The sequence below is a fragment of the Bombina bombina genome, chromosome 5, assembly GCF_027579735.1.
Source record: "Bombina bombina isolate aBomBom1 chromosome 5, aBomBom1.pri, whole genome shotgun sequence".
In the NCBI taxonomy this organism is placed as follows: domain Eukaryota; kingdom Metazoa; phylum Chordata; class Amphibia; order Anura; family Bombinatoridae; genus Bombina; species Bombina bombina.
Window position 1 is genome coordinate 74117566 of NC_069503.1, and position 26185 is coordinate 74143750.

At 39.7% G+C, this 26185-nt stretch overlaps 1 protein-coding gene across 1 annotated transcript in view; it reads left to right on the top strand.

Moving 5' to 3' along the window:
• LOC128659899 (zinc finger protein 585A-like) overlaps positions 1-26185 on the top strand; it is a 491003-nt gene that overhangs the window by 404273 nt on the left and 60545 nt on the right. The window contains exon 6 of the mRNA XM_053713487.1: positions 7467-7474. Coding sequence (XP_053569462.1) covers positions 7467-7474 — 8 coding nt within the window. The remainder of the gene's footprint in view (positions 1-7466; positions 7475-26185) is intronic.

A 26185-nucleotide genomic window follows, 5' to 3' on the forward strand; every position in this document is an offset into this window, starting at 1 on the left:
GAATAAACCAGCCGTGGAGGATGAAGTAGGGTCTGAAGGAAAACTGAAGGCAAAAGATGGTGTCTTATGGTTAGGTGATCTCTGTGGCAGAGGTTGCCACTCAGAAGCAGGTCTAATAAGTGTAGACTGGGACTTTAGGTGAGCAGTCTGTGGAGTTGCAGAAGGTTTCTCCCCTGAAGGCGGAGGGTGACCCCTAGGCCCTGGTGTGTGGAGTAAATCCCAGTCTTTGAAATATTGACGAGCTCTATCCGGGGTGTTAGCAGCCAGAAGGTGGTTATCTTTGTGGATAAGGAGCTTTGTTGGATACCCCCATCTGTATTTAATTCCCTGCTGTCGAAGGATTTTAGTAACCTCTCTAAATGTGGCTCTCTTTTGGATGGTAAACTGAGAGAGGTCTGGAAAGACTTGAATGTCCCTGAATTTTTCGGGTAAAGCAGGGTTGGAAAACATCACTTTGGCAATCTGCTCTTTATATGTGAAAAAATGGAAGCGGGCTATCACATCTCTGGGCTTTTCAGATGGAATATTTCGTCCTCTAGGTAGCCTGTGGACTCTGTCAAGCAAATTTTCATTAGGTAGTTGTGGTGCTTTGAGATGGCCGCAGAATTCGGCTATGAAAGATTCTAAGTCAGCAGCGGGGATTTCTTCTGAGATTCCTTGGAATCTAAGGTTGTTGCGGCGGGAGCGATCTTCAATGTCAGCCATCTTTGCTTCCACTGTGTCTAGCATATCAACCACTACATGGGAATGGTTAGAGAGATGTGCCTGTTCTACCGCCAGATCCTCTTGTTTTTGCTCCAGGGCCTCAACTCTCTCGCTGATTGTGCCTATGTCTTTTCGCAGATCTGCAATAGAACTTTTAAAAGTCTTAGTAAGAGATTCTTGCAGGTTAGTGATTTTTTGGGTGATTGTGTTGACAATTTCAGATGCCATAGTAGATGGAAGTTCTCCTGTTGTCTGAGAGTACTGGTCAAACAGCTCACTTTCGGCGTGTGGAGGGATATTCAGAGACTCTGAGCTTGACTGTCTATCTGTCTGGGATTTAGGCTTAAAGTGGTCAGACATGGACTTTTTATATTCAGCTTGGTTTACAGTCTTTCGTCTAGAGCCCAGTGGCATGATAAATAGCTGTTTGCAGTTCCCTCTCGTTCAAACTGTATGCTGTATATATATTTAAAAGTGAGCCATAACCCAGGGTAAAGTAATTATCAGGTGCAGAAGCTTTAAGACATAGAGGAAGGGAAGAGGGCCCAGGCCCCCTTAACTATTTCCCCCTTTCGCCAGACTGCCTGCGGGTTTACATAGTGGGAGCTATAAGGGCCTTGTAGCCCTACTTAAAGATTTTATTAGCTGTCCAGAAGATTTGTATACTTCTAGCGTAGGGCCCACACCTACAGTATGCAGTTTTGAGAATTAATTGTTATTATCAATCTTCACTCAGGAAACCTTTACATAGCACCACTATCTAGGGAAAGCAGCTTAGGAATCAGGACCATATGTAATTTACGGTAAATACCAATCCAAATTTTAATCTCTAGTTCATAGATGAAGAGAGAAGCACGGTAAATACCAATCCAGTTATTGCAAGTGAGACAGAATCTACAGCTTTGTATGTTAACATCCACGCAGGGAAAACACTTGTGGGGCAGTGATATATGTTGGTCTATAAAAGTCCTTGTGGGTTTGTGTCATTAGCCTATCGTACAGGGAAGATAGTATGCTGTACTGTTGACAGAGGCACAGATTGAGTGACACTTATATCAGGGGTTAACAGCTTTCTACTCACATATTGCCACGTGGGATGTTGCTGACTGTAATATGTCTGTCCGGCTTCTGTAATGAAAGAATGCACTGTCCATCAATCCTCACCCTCTCCTATAGGGTGTCTGTTGGTCCGGAGGGTTAGTCAGAGGGTTTGCTGGTGTAGGGAAACTTTTTGGAAATCAGGCCCAGAATCGAGTGTCGATGTATGCCGCAGCCGCGGCCTTTCCTGCAAAACGCTCTGGTACTCCCGGTCGGCCTGAATTCGGATCGCAAAATATCCCACAAAAAAAGTAAGGGGCAACTCTAGGCGACCCCGCAAATTGACTGAGGTGGTTTGTGAGCAGTTTCGTTGCTCTTAATTAATGTAAAAGACCTAAATACACTTTTTTAGGAGCAGAGCTCTGTCCCTGCACGTCTTGTCAGATCGGCTGCTGGTTCCGCCCCCCGTGTACTGTGTTTTTAATCTAGATGATTTATATCTCTTTAAAGGATCCATTTTATGTGTTTTTTTTTTTGTTTAAGTAATTTTTATTAGGTTGATCAATAATAGAAGAATACAGCATAGCTGCTCAGGGTAACTTGAGTATAGATTACAGGTCTCAAGGCAGCTTTAACAAGATGAACATAGTATACAACCAAGGTTTTAACAAGTTTAAGAAAGGGAAAAAAGAAAAAGAAGAGGTAGGGGTCTCAATGTCTCCAAGATATAGCCTTCATAAGGACATGAGATCTCAAATGAATAGGACGAAGATAGATAGAAGAAGAGGGGATAAAGATGGGGAAAAAAAAAAAAAGAGAAATAAGGGAATAGGGAGGAAAGAGGAAGAGAAGAGGGAATGGGGAGGGTATGAGGTTGCTGGGGTGTGGTGCCTAAATTATAAAATATATGGTATAAGATGTATAACAGTTTCTTATTATCATTTAGTGCAGCATCTAGCTCGAGGTCTCTCTCCGGTTTTTCAAGTCAGTTAACTCTATTATGCGCATGGGTGCCGTATCCTGTTAGCTGTTTTTCATGGTTCAGTGTTCTAGGGTTAATATATCATGCCTCATCGTTATGGGTCCCTTGTTCCCAAATGTATATAATATCGGCTATCATATCTCGCTTGCCTATATAGCAATAGTGCATTTTCTCAAATGTTAGGATATGGTTGACCTCTGCGGTCCATTGGGCTATTGTAGGTATATCTTGTGTCTTCCACAACCTGGGGATCAATCTCCTAGCGCAGGTCAACATTATGAGTAATAGTTTCTTACGATAAATGCAGGTGAGGCGTGGAATGTGGTTGAGGAGGATGGTGCGTGGACCTAAAGAGATGTTTGTACCTAGTATTTTGTTTATGGTGTTTTCCGCCTGTGTCCAAAATTCAGTCAGAAGCGGGCAGGACCACCAAATATGGGTCATTGTGCCTTCTCCTCCGCATCTCCTCCAGCAGTTAGGAGAGGCTGTGGGGTATATACTCCGGAGTCGCTGTGGTGTTAGATACCATCTTGCAATGATTTTATAATTAGTCTCAGATAGCGTAAGAGAGGTGGAGGAGGAGTGGGTAAGACGGAAACATCTCCTCCAATCCTCCTCTGTTAAGTCAGTTCCTAATTCCTCTGCCCATTTCCTCAAATAAGATGGACGGTGTTCCGGGAAGTAGCCCCTGAGGATTTTATATATCATGGATAAGTGTGCTTTTGCAACATGTGGGTTAACACATAGCTGTTCGAATGGAGTTAATGGGCGGATCAACGCACTCTTATGGGGGCTGTTATGTATGGATTGCCGAATTTGTAGGTATGTGAACCAACTATGGAAAGGGTGCCCTAGCTCATCGTTGAGCACAGTCCTGTCTTTAACTCCGTAGGCATCTGTAATCAGATATATTGGGAGATTTTGTAAGAGCTTATTTGTATTAGTATGGGTAAAGGAACTGTGTTTGAAGGTTAGGTGGTTATGAAGTAATGGAGTCATAGGAGATATGGCAGTGGACACACCCTTTGTGTGAATGACTACATTATCCCATTCCTCAAGTGTATCTTTAACATATGTATTGTGTTGGAGCATGTGGGGCCTAGAATTCTTAGGAAGCCAAGGTATGTCTCTCAGGTTTTTAACTTGGGTCAGATGACTTTCCATCTGTATCCATATTTTTGAGGGGGTGAATGGTTCCACAGGACTATTCTAGTCAAGTGCACTGCTCTATAGTAATTAACTATGTTAGGAAGATTGAGGCCTCCATCATCTTTGCTAAGGTATAAGGTTTGTTGGGCAATCCTTGGACGTTTGTACGACCATATAAAAGAATTAATTAGTTTTTGTTGTGTTTTAAGGTAGGATTTAGGTAGTGCCATCGGTAAAGTCTGGAAAAGGTATATATATTTGGGGATGACCATCATCTTCACTGCATTAATCCTTCCGGACCATGTGAGATGTCCCTGTTTGTGCCATTGGTCTAATAGGGTCATAATTTTCGTCTGGAGAAGTATATAATTATCGGAAAATAGTTTAGAAATGTCTTTGGGGATTATAAGACCTAGGTATTTAAGCTTATTTGTGATAGTGTATTTCGTATGTTGTATTAAATTTTCTGTGTCTTGGGATGTTAAGTTAATCAGCATCAATCCGGATTTCTCCTCATTGATTGAGAAGTTGGACACCTGTTTGTAATTTTCCAGTGTCTCAGTCAATGTGGGGAGTGTGGTTGTTGGAGAGCTTACAGTAAATATTATGTCATCAGCAAATAATAGGCATTTCTGAGTGAGCGCTCCGTACTCTAAACCTTGAATGTTCGGATTCTGCCTGATTTGTATCGCCAGGATTTCCACTGTGAGAGCGAATAGTAATGGTGAGAGTGGGCACCCTTGACGCGTGCCATTAGAAATGGGGAAGGACTGGGATATCACCCCGTTTACTTTAATCTTTGCACTGGGTTTATTGTAGAGGGCCTGGATTCTGGTAATGAATTTGTCAGAGAAGCCAAATTTTGACAGGGCTCTCCACATAAATTGCCAGTTCACCCTGTCAAAAGCCTTCTCGGCATCGGTAGAAAGCAAAGCTATAGGGGTGTGATTGTCATAAGCATGATGTAGGGAGTGTAACAGTCTTAAAGTATTGTCCTTGGCCTCTCGGTCTTTAATAAAGCCCATCTGGTCCGGATGGATAACTGTGGGCAAGATTGTGGTCATGCGATTCGCGAGAATTTTTGCATATATTTTCATATCTACATTTATAAGCGATATCGGTCTATAATTGCCTACTAGGTCCTTAGCTTTCCCAGGTTTTGGAATAACTGTGATTAACGCATCTAAGAGGGATGCTGGGAGAGTGTTGCCTTGGTCAATGTCGATGAGAAGAGAGTGTAAGTGGGGACTGATCTGCTCTTGAAATAATTGATAAAATTTTGCTGTAAGTCCACCCGGACCAGGTGACTTACCACTAGGTAGTGTCTTGATTACCGAGATAATATCTTGTAAAGTTATTGGAGAGTCCAAAAATTGCTTGTCTTCCTCTGTGATTACAGGAGTTTCAACAGTTGTTAGGTATGATGCTATTTTGTCTGATTGTTCGGGTGATGTTACACTTTTTATATTATATAGCTTTGTGTAGTAAGATATAAATGAGTCAGTGATCTCATCGTTTTTGGAAGTGGCCTCACCTGAGGGTTGAGTGATAGATCTGATATATGTGGAGTATCTTTGTTTTTTAAGTGACCTGGCTAGGAGACGGCCCGCTTTGTTGCCTTCCACAAAGAATTTGGTTTTAGTGGTTAAGGCTCTCATATGAGCCTTTTGGACTAAAAATGTGTTTAGATTTTCCCTTGCTGCCGTGAGAATGGAAAGCTTGGTCACAGAAGTAGGATCTGCTTTGTGTAAGGCCTCCTGGGCAGCCAGGTCCCCTGTTAACAAATTGAAATGGTTTGTGTGTAAATTTCGTTGTATAGCGTTATGTTTTATCAGTACTCCCCGGATATAACACTTATAAGTCTCCCAATTGTTCACGAGTGTTGTGTCTTCTGGTTTATTTAGGGAAAAGAATTCTGTTGTGTGTGTCCTAATTTCCTCTACTGTAGTTTGGTTAGTTAGAATAGTGTCATTGAGTCTCCAGTGAAATGTGTTACTGGGTTTGCTAAGCCAGTTGAACATAGTAGACACCATGCTGTGGTCAGACCAAGAAGTGTGGGATATTTTGCTTTGTAAAAGTTGTGATAGAAGTATCTGACTGCACAGGACGTAGTCCAATCTGGAGTAGGAGTGTTGTGGGTAGGAAAAGAAGGTAAAATCCTTCTTGTTGCCATTTGCTATTCGCCAGGTGTCAAAGAGATTCACAGATTGAAGAGCTGCGCAATTGTTTTTCAGGGCGCTATTGCGCATATATGATTTCACGGAGGAGGTATCTAATACTGGAGTCATAGGGAAGTTGAGATCGCCCCCTAGGACTATAGGGCCCTTAGCGATGTCTAATAATGTGTTAACTAGGGTTTTAAAAAAAGGAGTGGGTCTATTTGGAGCATAAACGTTGGCCAATGTAATCGGGCTGCCATAGTATAATCCAACTAGTATTAGAATTCTACCATCCTTATCTGTGTGCTTGTGTAATAGTTATTGCGTCTAAAGGAGATGCTTACTCCATTTTTCCGATGTGGACCTGAGCTACAAAAATGAGTATCGTAGTATCTTTTAGAAAGTGTAGGTTCGCTGTGCTTTCTAAAGTGGGTTTCCTGTATCATGATAATGTCTATTTTCTTTTTATAGAAGTCGTGATAAGCAATAGAGCGTTTTTCTGCTGAGAGGAAGCCTTTGACATTTTGAGTTGCTATGTGAAGTGTGCCTGCTGTTTGGGAAGATGTGACAACCATTGCCAAGTAGAGAGTTTGTCTAGGCTATGTAGCGAAACCAGAGAGAGGCGAGTAGTGTGCTAGGTTAAGTAACCGTGGGGGAATAATATGGAGAGAAAGAAAAAACAAGGGGGAATGGGGGTATATATATATATATATAAAAGAAAGAGAAAAAAAGGGTATTTAAAAAAAAGAAAAAGAAAAATTATAGAAAAACAATATGAGTCAGATATAGTCAGTAAAGTGGTAAATAAAAATATCTGCTCAAAACTTTCCAGTTCAGGTGTTTCGTCGGTTCAACAACCGCACGAACCTGAGCTGGGTACTAAAGAAAGACTTAGGAGCTTTCATACAAGCCGGGCAATTAGGTGGGTACAGTCTATATGACAAAAGTCTATAACGTAGGAGAGTCTCAGCCTCTAAGATAAAAAGGTAATACTAAGGTGTTTGAGTTACTATTAGAATTACTTTTCGTAACTAATTCTATATAAATCTGTTGGATTAGATTTAAAAGGAAAAAGGGGAGGAGAAGAATAAGAAAAAAGGGAAGAGCCATGGGGTACAGTAATTATTTCATGCAATTAACAATATCAATATAACTTTCAACGTTCTGTTATCGTTAGGCATTCTTTATGTTCCATATTGCTGTTGTACATGGTGTTTTAGGTCTAGGGCAAGCAAGTGCATTCAAATAACGGATGTCAGCCTATAGTATATAAGCCCTGTATCCTTCATATAAGTCATCCTCATTGTGTGAAGGGAGGTTAGGGTCCAATGTCAGATAAGTGAGGTTAGTTGTGTACATAAGATACTGCATAGGTGGTGAGTAAAAGAGCGATTCGCTTTAGTGTCTTCACCCCTAGATAGATAGGGTCTGAGGTGAGCATGTCGGTAGCAGTAGTAGAATAATGTCTGGGGTGATTGGTAGTGTAGAACTGAGGCTGTGTGTGGGTTGATAATGTGGGCTGCCTATGTTAGGTATTGTACTATGTGTTGGTGCTGTTGGGATTAGATCCGGATTAACTAGTCATGGTCAATTAAAGCTATTGTGGGATTTTGTAATGTAGACCGTCCGAACAAGTGGTTATGTTATGTACTATAGCTAGCGTTCTATTTTTGTCCAGTTAAGTCGCTGTCTTAAGCAGAATTAGGAAATATCTAAATAGTTTATAGGTCATCAACAGTTTATGCGAGAACAATGAAAATAAAAACAATGAATCTTTGAGAACACATTAGAATATAAGGCTAATAAATCAACTACTGGATAAATTGAAAAAACATTTAAATCTCATAACAGTGCAAAAAGATAGTCTCTGCTTCTTATCCGTTTATAGGCCAACCGGCAGGTTGACATCTAGCAGTGGGTGGTATTCCTTAGTTACCAAAAAAAACACAACCTGTAAACAAATAGCATAGTAAAAAGTAAAGGTAAACTGTATATTCATAGTTACTCATCCAGGGGATTCAGCGTCCGTTCTGTCCATAAGTGGATGAGGGGCTGGTCTGCGTTTCTTTTGCTTGGATGAATCATCTGGTCCTGATCTTCTCTGTGGTTTAGGGTTGGTCTGGTCGTTTTGCTGCTTATGGAAGCGATCAGAGTCTCCCCTGTCAGGTTGTGGAATGTTCATCATGTTACAGAACTTATCCATATCTGACAAAGAAGTGCACTCCATCCTCTTTCCATTCTTCATGGTTATCACCGATGTGGGGAACCCCCACCTATAAGGGATATGTAGTGATGAAGGTGTGAAGTGAGAACTTGAAAGTCTCTTCTTTGCTGCAAGGTTCTTAAGGAGAGATCTTGGTAGACCTGGATTTTGTGCCCTTGGAAGTTTATTGCCTGCCTTTTTCTAGTTATATTATAAATCTCCTCTTTTTGCCTATAATTTTGAAAATGAACTATAATGTCTCTCGGCGGGGCATCATCTGCAGGCTTTGGTCGGAGAGCTCTATGTGCTCTATCAAGTGGAATTATATTGTTGTCTAATGCGTTTTCTTCCAGAATCTCAGCGAACAGAGCTTGTAGGTATTCTTGTATTTCGCTAGGCATGACTGCTTCCGGTATTCCTCTAAAGCGAAGATTTCCTCGTCTGGAGCGGTTCTCCAAGTCGTCTATTTTGTCCTCCAGCTCTGCTATACGTTGATTTTGACGAGTTTGGTTAGTTGAGAAGGTCGCTATTTTTTGCGATACCACATATTCATGCTCTTCTAATGTGTCTACCCTATGGCCAAGGTCAATAATCTCCTTCTTTAGGTCTGCACATTCGTCCTTTATGCAGGATTTGACCTGCTCAATCAATACTTCCATAGCTTTATATGTAATTGGGGTGTCTTCTTTGTGTATCTGAGCTAGAGGAGATGGGCATCTGGTGTTATTAGGCATGTCTACTTGCTCCTCTTCGAATTGAACATGTGAGGGTTCAGTGTCATTTTTGTTAGGTATTTGGTCTGTTGGTTTGAAGAAAGCATGCACTGCTCCCTGATTGGCTTGGAATATTTTCTGTGATTTGTCCAGACGTGGATTTTTCCTCTGTGACATTGTGGATGGGTATATAGGCTATTGTATATGTAGTAGGGATTATAGGCAATATAGTGGTTCTGCTGAGGTTTGCAGAGTTCAGCTCACCAATACTGTGCCCCCCGGGGAATTTGCCCTCACAGGGCGATCACGGGCAGGGACAAATGGGATATGACCCGTCACCTTTTAAAGTGACGGGAAAAGGAGAGGGGGCACAGAGGTATTGATAGCAGAGATCTGGCACAAAAGCAGTCAAAGTTAGCTTTGGGATGTTCTTCAGTATGCCTGTCAGGTGTTGTAGTTGTGCTTACTGGGTCTGTTTGTTCACTGCTATTAAGCTTGCAAAAGTCTGTGAGAAATCCTTAGCTTGTGAAGTGAAAAAAAAAGATCAGCTAATTCCCTTTTTTGTGTTAGGAGCTTTATAAATAATGCAGGGGCGCTATTTTACTGGAAACTAGCAAAAAAAAATAAAGTGCGTCAGATTTAAATACAACAGTTGATGCCTCTGTTCTGCCTCCCTTCTGGTGGTTATGGGGGACAAGTGCAATGCTGGTAGGCAAGGTTCAGATAGATTTAGCCCTGTAGAACATGTGTCAGTAATACAGGCTGCGTGGGAACTGACAATAGGGCTGTGTATTATGGCTGCGCTTATGGCTCTTGCTGTTTGCCTAGCGTTTGTTGCTGCAGGGAAGGGAGCGCATAACTGTTGCATCCGCACCAAAGGAGTGCTCAGCGCTCACAATATTGGCGATGGTAGCGGATAATTGGTGAATGTCTTAGGCCCCCTTTAAGTGTGTTGGGAGTACTTATGTCTCAGACCTGTGGTGTTGTGCGGCAAGGTCCGTTATAGGCCGCGGCTCTGACAGCTTACAGGCTCTGCAGCGTGATCGCCTCTTCACCTAAAGCGCTGGTCTGACCTCAAGATAGGATCGGCACTTCGTAGTCCATAATTTCAGAGGTTGGGCGCTGGTTTCATGCGACTGTGCTCAGTATGGGCTGTTGAAATGCCCGGCTTGTTCACGGAGCTTTAGAAAAGTGCGGCCATTACAGTCAGCCGCTCGCTCCGCCCCCTCCCATTTTATGTGTTTTATTATGCACATGCAAAAAAATAATTCCAAATCGAAACAACTGATTAAAAAATAGCAAATCCTTTATTCCTTTAAAACAATGCAAAGGACATACAGCAACATGGAGGTGATTCAAGCAAAAGAACTCTGACCGGTTTCGGTCATATTGACCGTAATCATAGAATAGCACCTGTTAGGGGGTGCTCCCTTTTATGCTGATCACTCCATATTCATTGGTTAAAAACATTAAGTGTATTGCTAATCACCTTAACCCTATTCATACCAGATTCCCATTTAAACACAAATAGGGAATTGTGCAATATAGTGTGTACATCAATAGATAAATACAAAAGTTACAGACAATAAAGATGAAGAACCAAATGTGGAAGGTACAATCTGGAGAGTTAGCACAAATGAGCAGAATACAAGTTAGAATATCTAAAGCTGTAGGGCTTTAGAGTTAGATAAATTATTTAGTTTCATACCAGAAACAGTTATACAAACAGATTCATCATAGTCTTTTATGGTTTAATCATTATATATGATAAAGCCAAAAAATAAAGTTACTTTGAAATAGTCTATCTACTTTCATTGTTAATAGAGGAAGAGATAATATCGAACTGCCTCTTAATATGTAGACAAATGGTAAACAAAGTAAAAATGTACATAGACAAAGTAATAAGGAAGAGCAAATGAATATGTTTGTAGATCTAAAATAAATAAGCAAATTAACAGTAACCATATAGATAAATAACTAAAAACACTATCGAAACGTACATTAAGATGAAGTGTATGCTACTAAGCTACATGGTATGTACTGATTTATTTATGTGTTTAACCCATATGGACCAATGATTAATAGATTTTAAACACATAAACCTATTAGAGAAATATCTCATTTATTCACTTATCTAGAAAAGAATTTCATATATGTCTGTACTGCTTGTTTAATTATTTCTGCCAGTAATTTATGATGTCATATTAAGAGTTGTAACCGAATGGTAGTAAACATTGAGTTTTAAAGATCCAATAAGTTTCTTGTTTGCATAATATAGACAGCTTATCGCCACCCCTGGGTGGTGTAGTTATCTGTTCTATGGCTTGCCATTTAAAAGAAGTGACATCCTGATGGTGAAAATCTATAAAATGGGTAGAAAGGGCTGAACAAGTACGTTTATTGGAAATGTAAGAAAGATGTTCTCTTATGCGTTTACCTACTTTTTTAGTAGTTCTGCCTGTATACTGTTTTTTGCAAATAGTGCATTCAATTATGTAAATCACAAATGTACTTTTGCAGTTGACACAGCCTTTGGTATTGAATTCCTCTCCTGTTACATGAGACTTAAATGTTTGAGAACTATTTATATGGTCACAAGAGGTGCAGACTTTTTTACCACACTTGAATGTGCCATTATGTCTCAACCAGGATGATCCTGAATGTTTATCACTCCTTGGCATACTTGGGGCTAAGATGTTACCTAAGGTCACATTTCTTTTTGGGACAAACATACAGCCCTGTTCCACTGTGTCTCTTAAGTCCTTATCCCCCCATAGTATTGGCAAATTCTTTTCAATGATTTTGCAGACATCATCATATTGAGATGAATATGAAGTAATAAATTTAAGTCTATGTTGTGAATTTGTGGAATTATGTGTTGATTTCTCCAATGCACTGGCCCTATTAATGTCCTTAACCTCAAAGAATGCTTTGTCTATGACTCTGGTTGGGTAACCCCTTTTTTGCATTCTCGTTTTTAGATCTCTGCTCTCCACTCGAAATGCATTCTCATACGTGCAATTTCTCTTTGCCCGCAGGAATTGACTTTTCGCAATTCCTTTGAACACATGTTTCGGATGACAGCTGCGAGCATGTAAGAGACTATTGCCAGAGATGGGCTTTCGGTAGAGAGCAGAGATAATAGTTCCTTCCTCTGCATCGCCTGTAAGAGATATGTCAAGAAAATTAATACTCTTTTTTTTGCCAGTCATAAGTGAATTGTAATCCCACCCTATTATCGTTAAGGGTAGTGACAAACTCCTCGGCAGCTACAGAGTCAGATGACCACACTATCAGTAGGTCAATATGACCGAAACCGGTCAGAGTTCTTTTGCTTGAATCACCTCCATGTTGCTGTATGTCCTTTGCATTGTTTTAAAGGAATAAAGGATTTGCTATTTTTTAATCAGTTGCTTCGATTTGGAATTATTTTTTTGCATTTATAGTGGAATGTGGGGATTCCACTCCTTTATATACGAAGCTCACTACCTGCCTTCTATGGACTATTTCTCCTAATTTGCTACACTTCAAAGCTCTCTAGGCGGTATGCACCCCCAACATCAGATCTGGGATTTCACACGTTTGCTTATAGTATGCTGATACTGTGTTCCACACATGGATTATTGGATCTGGCATCTTATTTGTGTGTTTTTGTATTGAGAAGTTATACACACACCTACTGTTTTACTGCCTGGCGTGATTGATACGCCCATCTGCATCGTCCATCTGAATCGTCATTGAGGAAGGACCCTGGTTGCTCTAGGATAGGCTGATCCCTCGTCACCTGGTACGCCACAAGCAGCCTGCATGAGGAAACGGATCACCGCCTCTGCAAAGACGCTGCTTTTGTGAGACAGTGGAAGAGGGATATCAAATATCGGCTTTCAGTGGATCCACACCTGAGGACCAAAGGGGTGAGTGCATACCTGCTGAGATTGAAGTATATACGAGAACTGTTGCTGTTGTGCTGTGCTAAGTGTTATACTGACTTTGCATCCATAAGTCAGAGGGACTATATGTTTTTCCCGGAATTTATTATATATTTTTTCTACGCTCTAGCAAAGGCTATTTTGATCCGCAATAGAGCTATCTAGGACTTTGCTGAGAAAGTGGTTGCAAGCTCTGGTCCTAAAAAGCTATATCCAGCAACGTTTATAATAACGTTTTAAGCCCATAAACACCACTAAATTTCCTTCCTCTTTTTATTATGCACAACTTTTTGCTACATGAGCACATTGCTTATAATTGTCACTTTTATTATTGTCACTTTTTTTATATATTTAAATATTTATATGTCACATGTTCCACATTATGCCAATGATGATTTTATTAAATATACACCATCACTAGTGAAAAATCCACTGTGACTGTTCGTTCTATCTATCTATCTATCTATCTATCTATCTATATAAAATGTATGCTAGAAAGATTAGAAAAAGAATTATTAAACTATACATCTAGTGAACAAACAATAAAAGGGTCAAATTATTAATATTGAAATACTCAGCATCATATCTCTCATGTATCTAATAACATGATAATATTATAAATCTATTTGCAACTAAGTCTCCATCAATAAAAAAAATATAATTCTGTATCCTGAGATATTTTAGGACACAACAGAAAAGTCTTTCAAATTTAAATAAACAGTTTGTTTCCTCCTTGCTTATCCATATGATAATCACACCCTGAGGGGGAGGCAGGGACTCTGTATTCATGTGACACCAGAGGGGACAATAGACATCTATATGAGAACAAAAGTCCGGGTGTGACCCTCTCATTGTCTCCCAACTGACAAGTTGTACTCATGTGAGTCACACAGAGAAAGGTGACACTTCCACATTAGTATAAATATCTGTGTAACACTCAGTGATATCACAGGAGAAACCAGAGAGACTTCATACTTACAGAGCTTCTGCTAAACGGTAATATGCAAAACCTGACATAAATCTTTATTAGCAGCCTCACACTGTTGTGTTTTATATAATGATGAGAAAATATTGTTCTGTATTTTGTTATGATAAAGATAAAATATTTCACTTCATATAAGAAACTGAGTTTATATAAAAAAAAACTCAACTGTACTTATTTAATTTGTTTTCTATATTTATTCATGCTGTTTTAATGAATTTTACATTAAGTTCTTTCATTTAAAAAGCCTAATTTAATACATAATGATTTACAGAAGTTTGTAGCAGAATCAAACCATATTTTCTCCAACATAGGTGTGTCCGGTCCATGGCGTCATCCTTACTTGTGGGATATTCTCTTCCCCAACAGGAAATGGCAAAGAGCCCAGCAAAGCTGGTCACATGATCCCTCCTAGGCTCCGCCTTCCCCAGTCATTCTCTTTGCCGTTGCACAGGCAACATCTCCACGGAGATGGTTAAGAGTTTTTTGGTGTTTAAATGTAGTTTTATTCTTCAATCAAGAGTTTGTTATTTTAAAATAGTGCTGGTATGTACTATTTACTCTGAAACAGAAAATAGATGAAGATTTCTGTTTGTAAGAGGAAGATGATTTTAGCAACCGTTACTAAAATCGATGGCTGTTTCCACACAGGACTGTTGAGATGAAGTAACTTCAGTTGGGGGAAACAGTGTGCAGACTTTGCTGCTTGAAGTATGACACATTTCTAACAAGACTTGGTAATGCTGGAAGCTGTCATTTTCCCTATGGGATCCGGTAAGCCATTTTATTAATAAGAATAAAGGGCTTCACAAGGGCTTTAAAGACTGGTAGACATTTTTCTGGGCTAAAACGATTATTTTATAAGCATTTTTAATAGTTTATAGCTTTGAGGAGTTATTTTAATCTTGGGAATTATGTTAAAAAAACGGCAGGCACTGTATTGGACACCTTTTTCACTGGGGGCCTTCTCTAATCATAGGCAGAGCCTCATTTTCGCGCCACTAATGCGCAGTTGTTTTTGGGAAGCAAGGCATGCAGATGCATGTGTGAGGAGCTCTGATACACAGAAAAAGCTTACTGAAGGCGTCATTTGGTATCGTATTCCCCTCTGGGCTTGGTTGGGTCTCAGCAAAGCAGATACCAGGGACTGTATAGGGGTTAAATATAAAAACGGCTCCGGTTCCGTTATTTTAAGAGTTAAAGCTTTCAAATTTGGTGTGCAATACTTTTAAGGCTTTAAGACACTGTGGTGAAATTTTGGTGAATTTTGAACAATTCCTTCATACTTTTTCGCATATTCAGTAATAAAGTGTGTTCAGTTTAAAATTTAAAGTGACAGTAACGGTTTTATTTTAAAACGTTTTTTGTACTTTGTTATCAAGTTTATGCCTGTTTAACATGTCTGAACTATCAGATAGACTATGTTCTGTATGTGAGGAAGCCAAGGTTCCTTCTCATTTAAATAGATGTGATACATGTGAAAAACAATTTAGAGAAAATGATGCCCAAGATGATTCCTCAAGTGAGGGGAGTAAGCATGGTACTGCATCATCCCCTCCTGTGTCTACACCAGTCTTGCCCACACAGGAGGCCCCTAGTACATCTAGTGTGCCAATACTTCTTACTATGCAACAATTAACGGCTGTAATGGATAATTCTATTAAAAACATTTTAGCCAAAATGCCCACTTATCAGCGAAAGCGCGACTGCTCTGTTTTAGATACTGAAGAGCATGAGGACGCTGATGATAATGGTTCTGACATGCCCTTACACCAGTCTGAAGGGGCCAGGGAGGTTTTGTCTGAGGGAGAAATTTCAGATTCAGGAAAAATTTCTCAACAAGCTGAACCTGATGTTATTACATTCAAATTTAAATTGGAACATCTCCGCGCTCTGCTTAAGGAGGTGTTATCTACTCTGGATGATTGTGACAATTTGGTCATTCCAGAGAAATTATGTAAGATGGACAAGTTCCTAGAGGTCCCGGTGCCCCCCGAAGCTTTTCCTATACCCAAGCGGGTGGCGGACATTGTAAACAAAGAATGGGAAAGGCCCGGCATACCTTTTGTCCCTCCCCCTATTTTTAAGAAATTGTTTCCTATGGTCGACCCCAGAAAGGACTTATGGCAGACAGTCCCTAAGGTCGAGGGGGCGGTTTCTACTCTAAACAAACGCACTACTATCCCTATAGAAGATAGTTGTGCTTTCAAAGATCCTATGGATAAAAAATTAGGTTTGCTTAAAAAGATGTTTGTTCAGCAAGGTTACCTTCTACAACCAATTTCATGCATTGTTCCTGTCACTACAGCAGCATGTTTCTGGTTCGATGAACTAGAAAAGTCGCTAGATAAAGAATCTTCTTATGAGGAGATTATGGACAGAATTCACGTTCTTAAATTGGCTAACTCTTTTACTTTAGACGCCACTTTGCAATTAGCTAGATTAGCGGCGAAAAATTCAGGGTTTGCTATTGTGGCGCGCAGAGCGCTTTGGCTAAAGTCTTGGTCAGCGGATGCGTCCTCCAAGAACAAATTGCTTAACATACCTTTCAAGGGGAAAACGCTGTTTGGCCCTGACTTGAAAGAGATTATTTCAGATATCACTGGGGGAAAGGGCCACGCCCTTCCTCAGGATAGGTCTTTTAAGGCTAAAAATAAACCTAATTTTCGTCCCTTTCGCAGAAACGGACCAGCCTCAAGTTCTACATCTTCTAAGCAAGAGGGTAATACTTCTCAAACCAAGCCAGCCTGGAGGCCAATGCAAGGCTGGAACAAGGGTAAGCAGGCCAAGAAACCTGCCACTGCTACCAAGACAGCATGAGATGTTGGCCCCCGATCCGGGACCGGATCTGGTGGGGGGCAGACTTTCTCTCTTCGCTCAGGCTTGGGCAAGAGATGTTCTGGATCCTTGGGCGCTAGAAATAGTCTCCCAAGGTTATCTTCTGGAATTCAAGGAGCTACCCCCAAGGGGAAGGTTCCACAGGTCTCAATTGTCTTCAGACCACATAAAAAGACAGGCATTCTTACATTGTGTAGAAGACCTGTTAAAAATGGGAGTGATTCATCCTGTTCCATTAAGAGAACAAGGGATGGGATTTTACTCCAATCTGTTCATAGTTCCCAAAAAAGAGGGAACATTCAGACCAATCTTAGATCTCAAGATCCTAAACAAATTTCTCAGGGTTCCATCGTTCAAAATGGAAACCATTCGGACAATTCTTCCTACCATCCAGGAAGGTCAATTCATGACCACGGTGGATTTAAAGGATGCGTATCTACATATTCCTATCCACAAGGAACATCATCGGTTCCTAAGGTTCGCCTTTCTGGACAAACATTACCAGTTCGTGGCACTTCCATTCGGATTAGCCACTGCCCCAAGAATTTTCACAAAGGTACTAGGGTCCCTTCTAGCGGTGCTAAGACCAAGGGGCATTGCAGTAGTACCTTACTTGGACGACATACTGATTCAAGCGTCGTCTCTGCCACAAGCAAAGGCTCATACGGACATTGTCCTAGCCTTTCTCAGATCTCACGGGTGGAAAGTGAACGTAGAAAAAAGTTCTCTATCTCCGTCAACAAGAGTTCCCTTCTTGGGAACAATAATAGACTCCTTAGAAATGAAGATTTTTCTGACAGAGGCCAGAAAATCAAAACTTCTAAGCTCTTGTCAAGTACTTCATTCTGTTCTTCTTCCTTCCATAGCGCAGTGCATGGAAGTAATAGGTTTGATGGTTGCGGCAATGGACATAGTTCCTTTTGCGCGAATTCATCTAAGACCATTACAACTGTGCATGCTAAGACAGTGGAATGGGGATTATACAGACTTGTCTCCGACGATACAAGTAGATCAGAGGACCAGAGATTCACTCCGTTGGTGGCTGACCCTGGACAACCTGTCACAAGGGATGAGCTTCCGCAGACCAGAGTGGGTCATTGTCACGACCGACGCCAGTCTGGTGGGCTGGGGCGCGGTCTGGGAACCCCTGAAAGCTCAGGGTCTTTGGTCTCGGGAAGAATCCCTTTTACCGATAAACATTCTGGAACTGAGAGCGATATTCAATGCTCTCAAGGCTTGGCCTCAGCTAGCAAAGGCCAAATTCATAAGGTTTCAATCAGACAACATGACGACTGTTGCGTATATCAACCATCAGGGGGGAACAAGGAGTTCCCTGGCGATGGAAGAAGTGACCAAAATAATTCAATGGGTGGAGAATCACTCCTGCCACTTGTCTGCAATCCACATCCCAGGAGTGGAAAATTGGGAAGCGGATTTTCTGAGTCGTCAGACATTTCATCCGGGGGAGTGGGAACTCCATCCGGAAATCTTTGCCCAAATAATTCAATTGTGGGGCATTCCAGACATGGATCTGATGGCGTCTCGTCAGAACTTCAAAGTTCCTTGCTACGGGTCCAGATCCAGGGATCCCAAGGCGACTCTAGTGGATACACTAGTAGCACCTTGGACCTTCAACCTAGCTTATGTGTTCCCACCGTTTCCTCTCATTCCCAGGCTGGTAGCCAGGATCAAACAGGAGAGGGTATCGGTGATCTTGATAGCTCCTGCGTGGCCACGCAGGACTTGGTATGCAGACCTGGTGAATATGTCATCGGCTCCACCATGGAAGCTACCTTTGAGACAGGACCTTCTTGTTCAAGGTCCGTTCGAACATCCGAATCTGGCCTCACTCCAACTGACTGCTTGGAGATTGAACGTTTGATTTTATCAAAGCGAGGGTTCTCAGATTCTGTCATTGATACTCTTGTTCAGGCTAGAAAGCCTGTAACTAGAAAAATCTACCATAAAATATGGAAAAAATATATCTGTTGGTGTGAATCTAAAGGATTCCCATGGAACAAGATAAAAATTCCTAAAATTCTATCCTTTCTTCAAGAGGGTTTGGAGAAAGGATTATCTGCAAGTTCTTTGAAGGGACAGATTTCTGCTTTATCTGTTTTACTTCACAAAAAGCTGGCGGCTGTGCCAGATGTTCAAGCTTTTGTTCAGGCTCTGGTTAGAATCAAGCCTGTTTACAAACCTTTGACTCCTCCTTGGAGTCTCAATTTAGTTCTTTCAGTTCTTCAAGGGGTTCCGTTTGAACCCCTACATTCCGTTGATATCAAGTTATTATCTTGGACCAGTTTCAAAGAAGGAACGTTTGTTGCACAATTTGGATGTAGTTCGTGCTCTAAAATTCTATTTAGAGGCTACAAAGGATTTCAGACAAACATCTTCCTTGTTTGTTGTTTATTCTGGTAAAAGGAGAGGTCAAAAAGCAACTTCTACCTCTCTCTCTTTTTGGCTTAAAAGCATCATCCGATTGGCTTATGAGACTGCCGGACGGCAGCCTCCTGAAAGAATCACAGCTCACTCCACTAGGGCCGTGGCTTCCACATGGGCCTTCAAGAACGAGGCTTCTGTTGATCAGATATGTAAGGCAGCGACTTGGTCTTCACTGCACACTTTTACCAAATTTTACAAATTTGATACTTTTGCTTCTTCTGAGGCTATTTTTGGGAGAAAGGTTTTGCAAGCCGTGGTGCCTTCCATCTAGGTGACCTGATTTGCTCCCTCCCATCATCCGTGTCCTAAAGCTTTGGTATTGGTTCCCACAAGTAAGGATGACGCCGTGGACCGGACACACCTATGTTGGAGAAAACAGAATTTATGCTTACCTGATAAATTACTTTCTCCAACGGTGTGTCCGGTCCACGGCCCGCCCTGGTTTTTTAATCAGGTCTGATGAATTATTTTCTCTAACTACAGTCACCACGGTATCATATGATTTCTCCTATGCATATTCCTCCTTTACGTCGGTCGAATGACTGGGGAAGGCGGAGCCTAGGAGGGATCATGTGACCAGCTTTGCTGGGCTCTTTGCCATTTCCTGTTGGGGAAGAGAATATCCCACAAGTAAGGATGACGCCGTGGACCGGACACACCGTTGGAGAAAGTAATTTATCAGGTAAGCATAAATTCTGTTTTCAAGCTTGATGAGCTTGTTTTTTTTTGTAATTTAGTTAATTGTATTTAATGTAATGTATTTAATTGTAGTGTAAGGTTAGGTGTTAGTATAAGACAGGTTATGTTTTATTTTACAGGTAAATTTTGTATTTATTTTAGCTAGGTAGTTATTAAATAGTTAATAACTATTTACCAACTAGTCTGCCTAGTTAAAATAAATACAAACTTACCTGTAAAATAAAAATAACACCTAAGATAGCTACAATGTAATTATTAGTTATATTGTAGCTAGCTTACGGTTTATTTTACAGGTAAGTATTTAGTTTTAAATAGGAATTGTTTAGTTATTAATAGTAGTTTTTTATTTAGATTTATTTTAATTACATTAAAGTTAGTGGGGGTTAGGGTTAGACTTAGGGTTAGGTTTAGGGTTAATAACTTTAGTATAGTGGCAGCGATTTTGGGGGCAGCAGATTAGGGGTTAATAAAAGTAATGTAGGTTGTGGCGAAGTTAGGGACAGCAGATTAGGGGTTAATAATATTTAACTAGTGTTTGCGATGCAGGAGTGCAGCGGTTTAGGGGTTAATATGTTTATTCTAGTGGCAGCGATGTCCGGAGAGGCAGATTAGGGGTTAATATTTTTATTATAGTGTTTGAGATGTGGGAGGGCCTCAGTTTAGGGGTTAATAGGTAGTTTTTGGGTGTACATTTAGCACTTTAGTTATGAGTTTTATGTTTCGGCGTACTAACATAAAACCCATAACTACTGACTTTCAGGTTACAATATGGATCTTGACGGTATAGGCTGTACCGCTCACGTTTTGGCCTCCCAGGCAAGCTAGTAATACCGGCGCTATGGAAGTCCCAATGAAAAATGACTTTTTGAAAGTGTGCGGTGCAGCTAAACCTGCAAGACTCGTAATACCAGCGGTAGTGAAAAAGAGCCTTAATGCTGTTTATTACTTGTTCATTGTACAGATTTTTATTTGGCTTCAAAATTTGAATATCTTGGGGGGGGGGGGGGGTTGTAAATCATAAAATAAACTTTTTTCTTCCAAATAAACACCCCATGACTAATTTGGGGTCTAATATAACATTGCTATTCTAAACTATAAAAAAAATCTATTTCTCTTGTATTTTAGCACTGTTTTTTCAAGTTATTGAATACCTTAAAAAGCCGTTTCTTTCTCATTTCAGTAGCATTTTTGGGGCTGTTTACACAACATTTTTTAAATCTTGTTTTGTGCAGCTCAGTCCATTGGTTAATAAAACACAATAGTTTTCTCACTTAAAAAAAGTTTATAATTAAACTCAAATCACACAATTTAAATAATGAAAAAGTTTAAATCATCGAAATAATCATTTATAATTGTTATTAAATGGAGGAATATAGATATTAAATATGACTGTAATAAAAAATAGCATTAAGGGGGGGCGTGTCTGACCAACGACCAAGATGGCTGCTGTTTAAGATTTGTCTGCTTATAGAGGCTGAATATTCTGCTGAGTATCTCTCTCAAACCGTCTAAATCCTATTCCTCTCAGGGGATCTGTGTCTGGCAATACCTACAGAACGGATTAATGCGACTTCTCAACACTAACAGACATCAGCAGACCAGAATAGAGAAGGTGCGCAGCAGAGGCCTTGTAGCGGCCTGTGCCTCTCTCTACCCCTCCAATATTCTGACTAGTCAGTTTAATCGGCCAAATGTGCTGACCCACAAACTCCCTTACGCGACAAAAGCTATTTGGGATACTAAGCTACAAACTTTTTATTCATGGTAAACACTAACATGGTGTCAAAGATCGACTCGATTTTGGAGGAGCTGCGTGTAAATGTGGATGAGCACCTCCACAGTTTCAGCAACGACCTTAAGCTCATGTTAACCTCGATGTTAACACATCATGCATTCAGCAACATAGGCACCCCCTCGGATGTGACAGCTGTACTGCGGAAAGATGACCCTGTTGTTTACTCTACGCCGCCGCCATTTATTTCTGAGATGCCCTCCGAGATACACCTCCTGGTGAGGGAGACCGGGTGTGGGGAGCGGCTGTGGTGTTTGGAGAGTGCGGAGCAGTCTAAGACCATGAGAGAGTCAACTAAGGAGAACTTATTTGTTTGTGAACAAGCTGGAAGGCGTCCAGCAACGGAGATCGATGGAGCTACAGTTAAATATCCAGCTGCCGCCCCGGTCACTAACGTGAGGCATCTCCAAATACCAGGGCAACAGTGGATCCCAACAGAAATAGAAATAGCAGCCAGTGCTGAAGAGAATGTCGTGCTCCCAAGCCTTGAAATAACTTGCCTATCACTGCACATTAATTATATCTGCGAGAGGAGAGCGACAGAGGGGAAACGGACACCTCTCGAGATAAAGCCCACATACCACAAGAACAGCGCTCCTGCAGAGACCTGGACTGCGGAGCTGAGGCTCTCGGCTGCACATAGCGATCTCCTGGCTAAAAGAGTGAGTAACAGAGATCAAGTGTCAGACTGGGACGCTGCTTGGGGAATGCTTTGTCAACCCTTAGCTTATGTTGACGCACTTTGCTTATGCCGACTTTTTGACCCTGGGGGGTCCTAAGGGTAGAATAGTCCGTTTCGCCCAGGGGAGACCATGCAGGTCTGTGGAGGAGCTGAGGAAGGCATTCATTTTCTATATGACCTATATTAAAGGAGCCATCATTGTCATTTATCCTGGACATACAAATGAAAACTGTCAAGTTATGAACTATGCGCATACTACTCAACTTGCCGGCTAAATGTTCTGATATGAGCAGACTCTTAAATTACTCAACCTAATGTGCCAAGCTGTTGAACGGCTAAATACCGATATGCTTTCCCTCAGTGATGTGAATTTTAGGGGTGTCCAGCTTGACATGGTTAATTTAGATTGCATTTTGTGCATATTACTTTAGCCATAGGGCTATATGACAACCACAGACTTGATATTCATTTATATACTGTTGTATTGCTCCATCTAACTCTATTATTGATACTATGTTATGCCCTTTTGTTTGTATTCTTTATAATTATCATGCATGGGATTTTTACTTATTGATAGGGTTCTATTCCACACCTAACATGTCCAGAAATTACTGTCTACTCCACAGGCTTCTTGACCTAAAGAGACTATTGCATTAGGTATTTGAAGACTCTTCCATACACATCTCTATAGTAATCCCCATACACGGTCCATAAACCTAATTTGCATTATACAATGAGGTATTACTTACACTAGTCTATGTCTAAGACACTCTGCATATGTAAACTATAGATAGCGCTAAGATAGTTAGTCTGATTTGTTTTCTACACGTGTTTATTAAAACTGTATTCAACAGAGTGTGTTTTGGGCATACTCTGGCCCTTAGCCTTTAACATATAGGAAGAATAGTGTTCTTGTAGTTTGCTATACTTACTCCAATATATAGGTTTTATTTAACATAATATCCCCTGGTTTTTGGTTTATAGGGCCATCAGCTCCTATAATATTTCTATGCCGTCTGTATCTCCCCTCACCCTTTCCCGCTCTACATTTGTAAGCGGGTCATATCCATTTCCCCTTATCCGTCTGTGTCCAGTGGTGACAACATTCCTGAGGGGAGATGCTGCAGAAACACTACATGAGTCTTCTTACCATAGTGATCCAATGGTGGTAGGTTTCCATACCAATCCGGTCTTAAACTTATATTTTTCTGTTTTTGATCTCAGCCTCACCCCCTTTGATTTTATTCCCGTTCCTCTCCCCCCCCCCCCCCCCCCATGACACCACTGAGCCTAATTCATAGGCAAAGGAAAATGAGTCCTATAGAAACATTTATTCTCTTTTTACATGACAACCACCCAATTCATTCATCGTCATTCTTTCCCTTTAGTGATTTTACTAATACTGTGATATTAAATGTACGCAGATGCATGTTTGATTGCCCCTTTTTAGATAATGAGGAGATGTTGATGAATGTTCTACACTTGTTTTCAGGTGAGCGATATGTTATTCATGCTGGTTAACAATTATTTAATGACTATTGTTGATATATCTACCTAGTGTTATAGACTATACCAAGCCCTAAAGTGGCTATAGACCCAATTTATCTACCTCCGACAAGTCTTTATATTATATAATGGTCCAAGAGTGGCCTACTATTTTCAGAGGAGGTAAATATCTGTATAAAAATTAGGATATTGTTGTTTTTGCCCATTACATTCTGAATGTATATCTACTCGACTATTCACTGTTTCTTATTGTGAATGATATTCCAAAGTTTGTAATACTCAAATATTGGCATTCCTTCATACGTTGTATATGTTTATAATATCCTTAATAAAAAAATAATTAAAAAAAAAAAAAATAGCATTAAATTATTAGCTGCAGGATGTTTAAGCAATTGAATATTGCTACATCTGATGGAGATTACTAACATAGACGGTAAATCACTACAACTATTCATTTTTTAAAAAAAATGTTTGATCAAGAGTGTTAGATGTGTGTATATTACTTGTTACTTAAAGGGACAGTCTACAATATCATTTTTATTGTTTTAAAAGATAGATAATCCCTTTATTACCCATTCCCCAGTTTTGCATAACCAACACAGTTATATTAATGTACTTTTTACCTCTGTGATTACCTTGTATCTAGGAACCTTCTTCCAGCCCCCTGATCACATGACGGTGACTGTTTATTATCTATTGTCTTGTGTTGTGCTAAATCTTAAATAACTTTCTGTGCCTGAACACATCTATATGGCCCACGTGTACTTTCAGTCTCTTTTTTTTGAAAAGACATTTAAAAAGCATGTGATAAGAGGCAGCCCTCAATGGCTTAGAAATTGGCATATGAGCCTACCTAGGTTTAGTTTAAACTAAGAATACCAAGAGAAAAAAAGCAAATTTGATGATAAAAGTAAATTGGAAAGTTGATTAAAATAACAAATCCCATCGGAATAATAAAAGTTTAATTTTGACTAGACCGTCCCTTTAAGGGAGCAATAGAATCATCAATTAACTCTGTGAACATAGAAGTTTGCTTTATACTTTGGTGTATGTGTAGGGTGATATGATTGCACACCCTTACTTAAATACTTTACAAGACGCCTATATTTAAATAGTTATCCCTGCCCCTTTGTCTTGTCACATTGCTTAGGATTATTCCAGTAGTTATATAATTTACACAAATGATTTACCTACACTGTGACAAATATTTGTGTAATTGTTAATTAGGGCTACGGCCCATTGTGACTATTAATAAGTAAACTTGTGAAATGACTAATTTCCTATGATGTGATTTTAACCTGCGCTAGCCATGTCCAGCTTAGCTTAATGCCAAATAAAATATTGCAAATTTTGGAATATAGACTAAACTGTACTTTGTGCATATTTTTCACTGTGGACTTCATTTGTTCCTTGAGATAAAATGTGTTTACAAACAAATTTAATTTGACTTCAATGCAGATCTATGTTGTTTTGTTTAAGTTACGGAATTTACAATCTGAAAGTACTGAGTGTGGTAACATTAGATGTAAAAACAATTGGATAACATTATATTAGAGACCCATATAAGGTAACTTTTCAGATGTGTGTTTCAAAAGTAGAAATATTTATACATTAAAAATATAAAGCTGACCCTTTTAATTTAAATATATGCAGCTTTACAGACATTTAACAATTTGTATGTAGTTATTATTATTATACTTTATTTATGAAGCGCCAACATATTCCGCAGCGCTGTCCATGGATACAATTTATTTAAATAAAACAATATAACACTTGTAAGAGACAGGACAAACTTTACCAACACATACAGGAGGAATTGAGGGCCCTATTCCCGTGGGAACTTACAATCTAGAATTTTTTTTACTATTTTCTTATTTTAACAAAATGGTAGATAATGCTAATTATAACAAACACACAAAACTGCAGGTCTGTTATTTTAGAAATTCTGGTAAAATCTTATATTTTAGGCTGTTGCAAAGTATGGATTTATGTTAAAAAAAATGACAGAGCAATAGGTTTTGTGTATATGTATGTAAGTATATATTATATGTATGTAAGTATATATTATATGTATGTAAGTATATATTATATGTATGTAAGTATATATTATATGTATGTAAGTATATATTATATGTATGTAAGTATATATTATATGTATGTAAGTATATATTATATGTATGTAAGTATATATTATATGTATGTAAGTATATATTATATGTATGTAAGTATATATTATATGTATGTAAGTATATATTATATTATATGTATGTAAGTATATATTATATGTGTGTAAGTATATATTATATGTATGTATGTATATATTATATGTATGTATGTATATATTATATGTATGTAAGTTATTA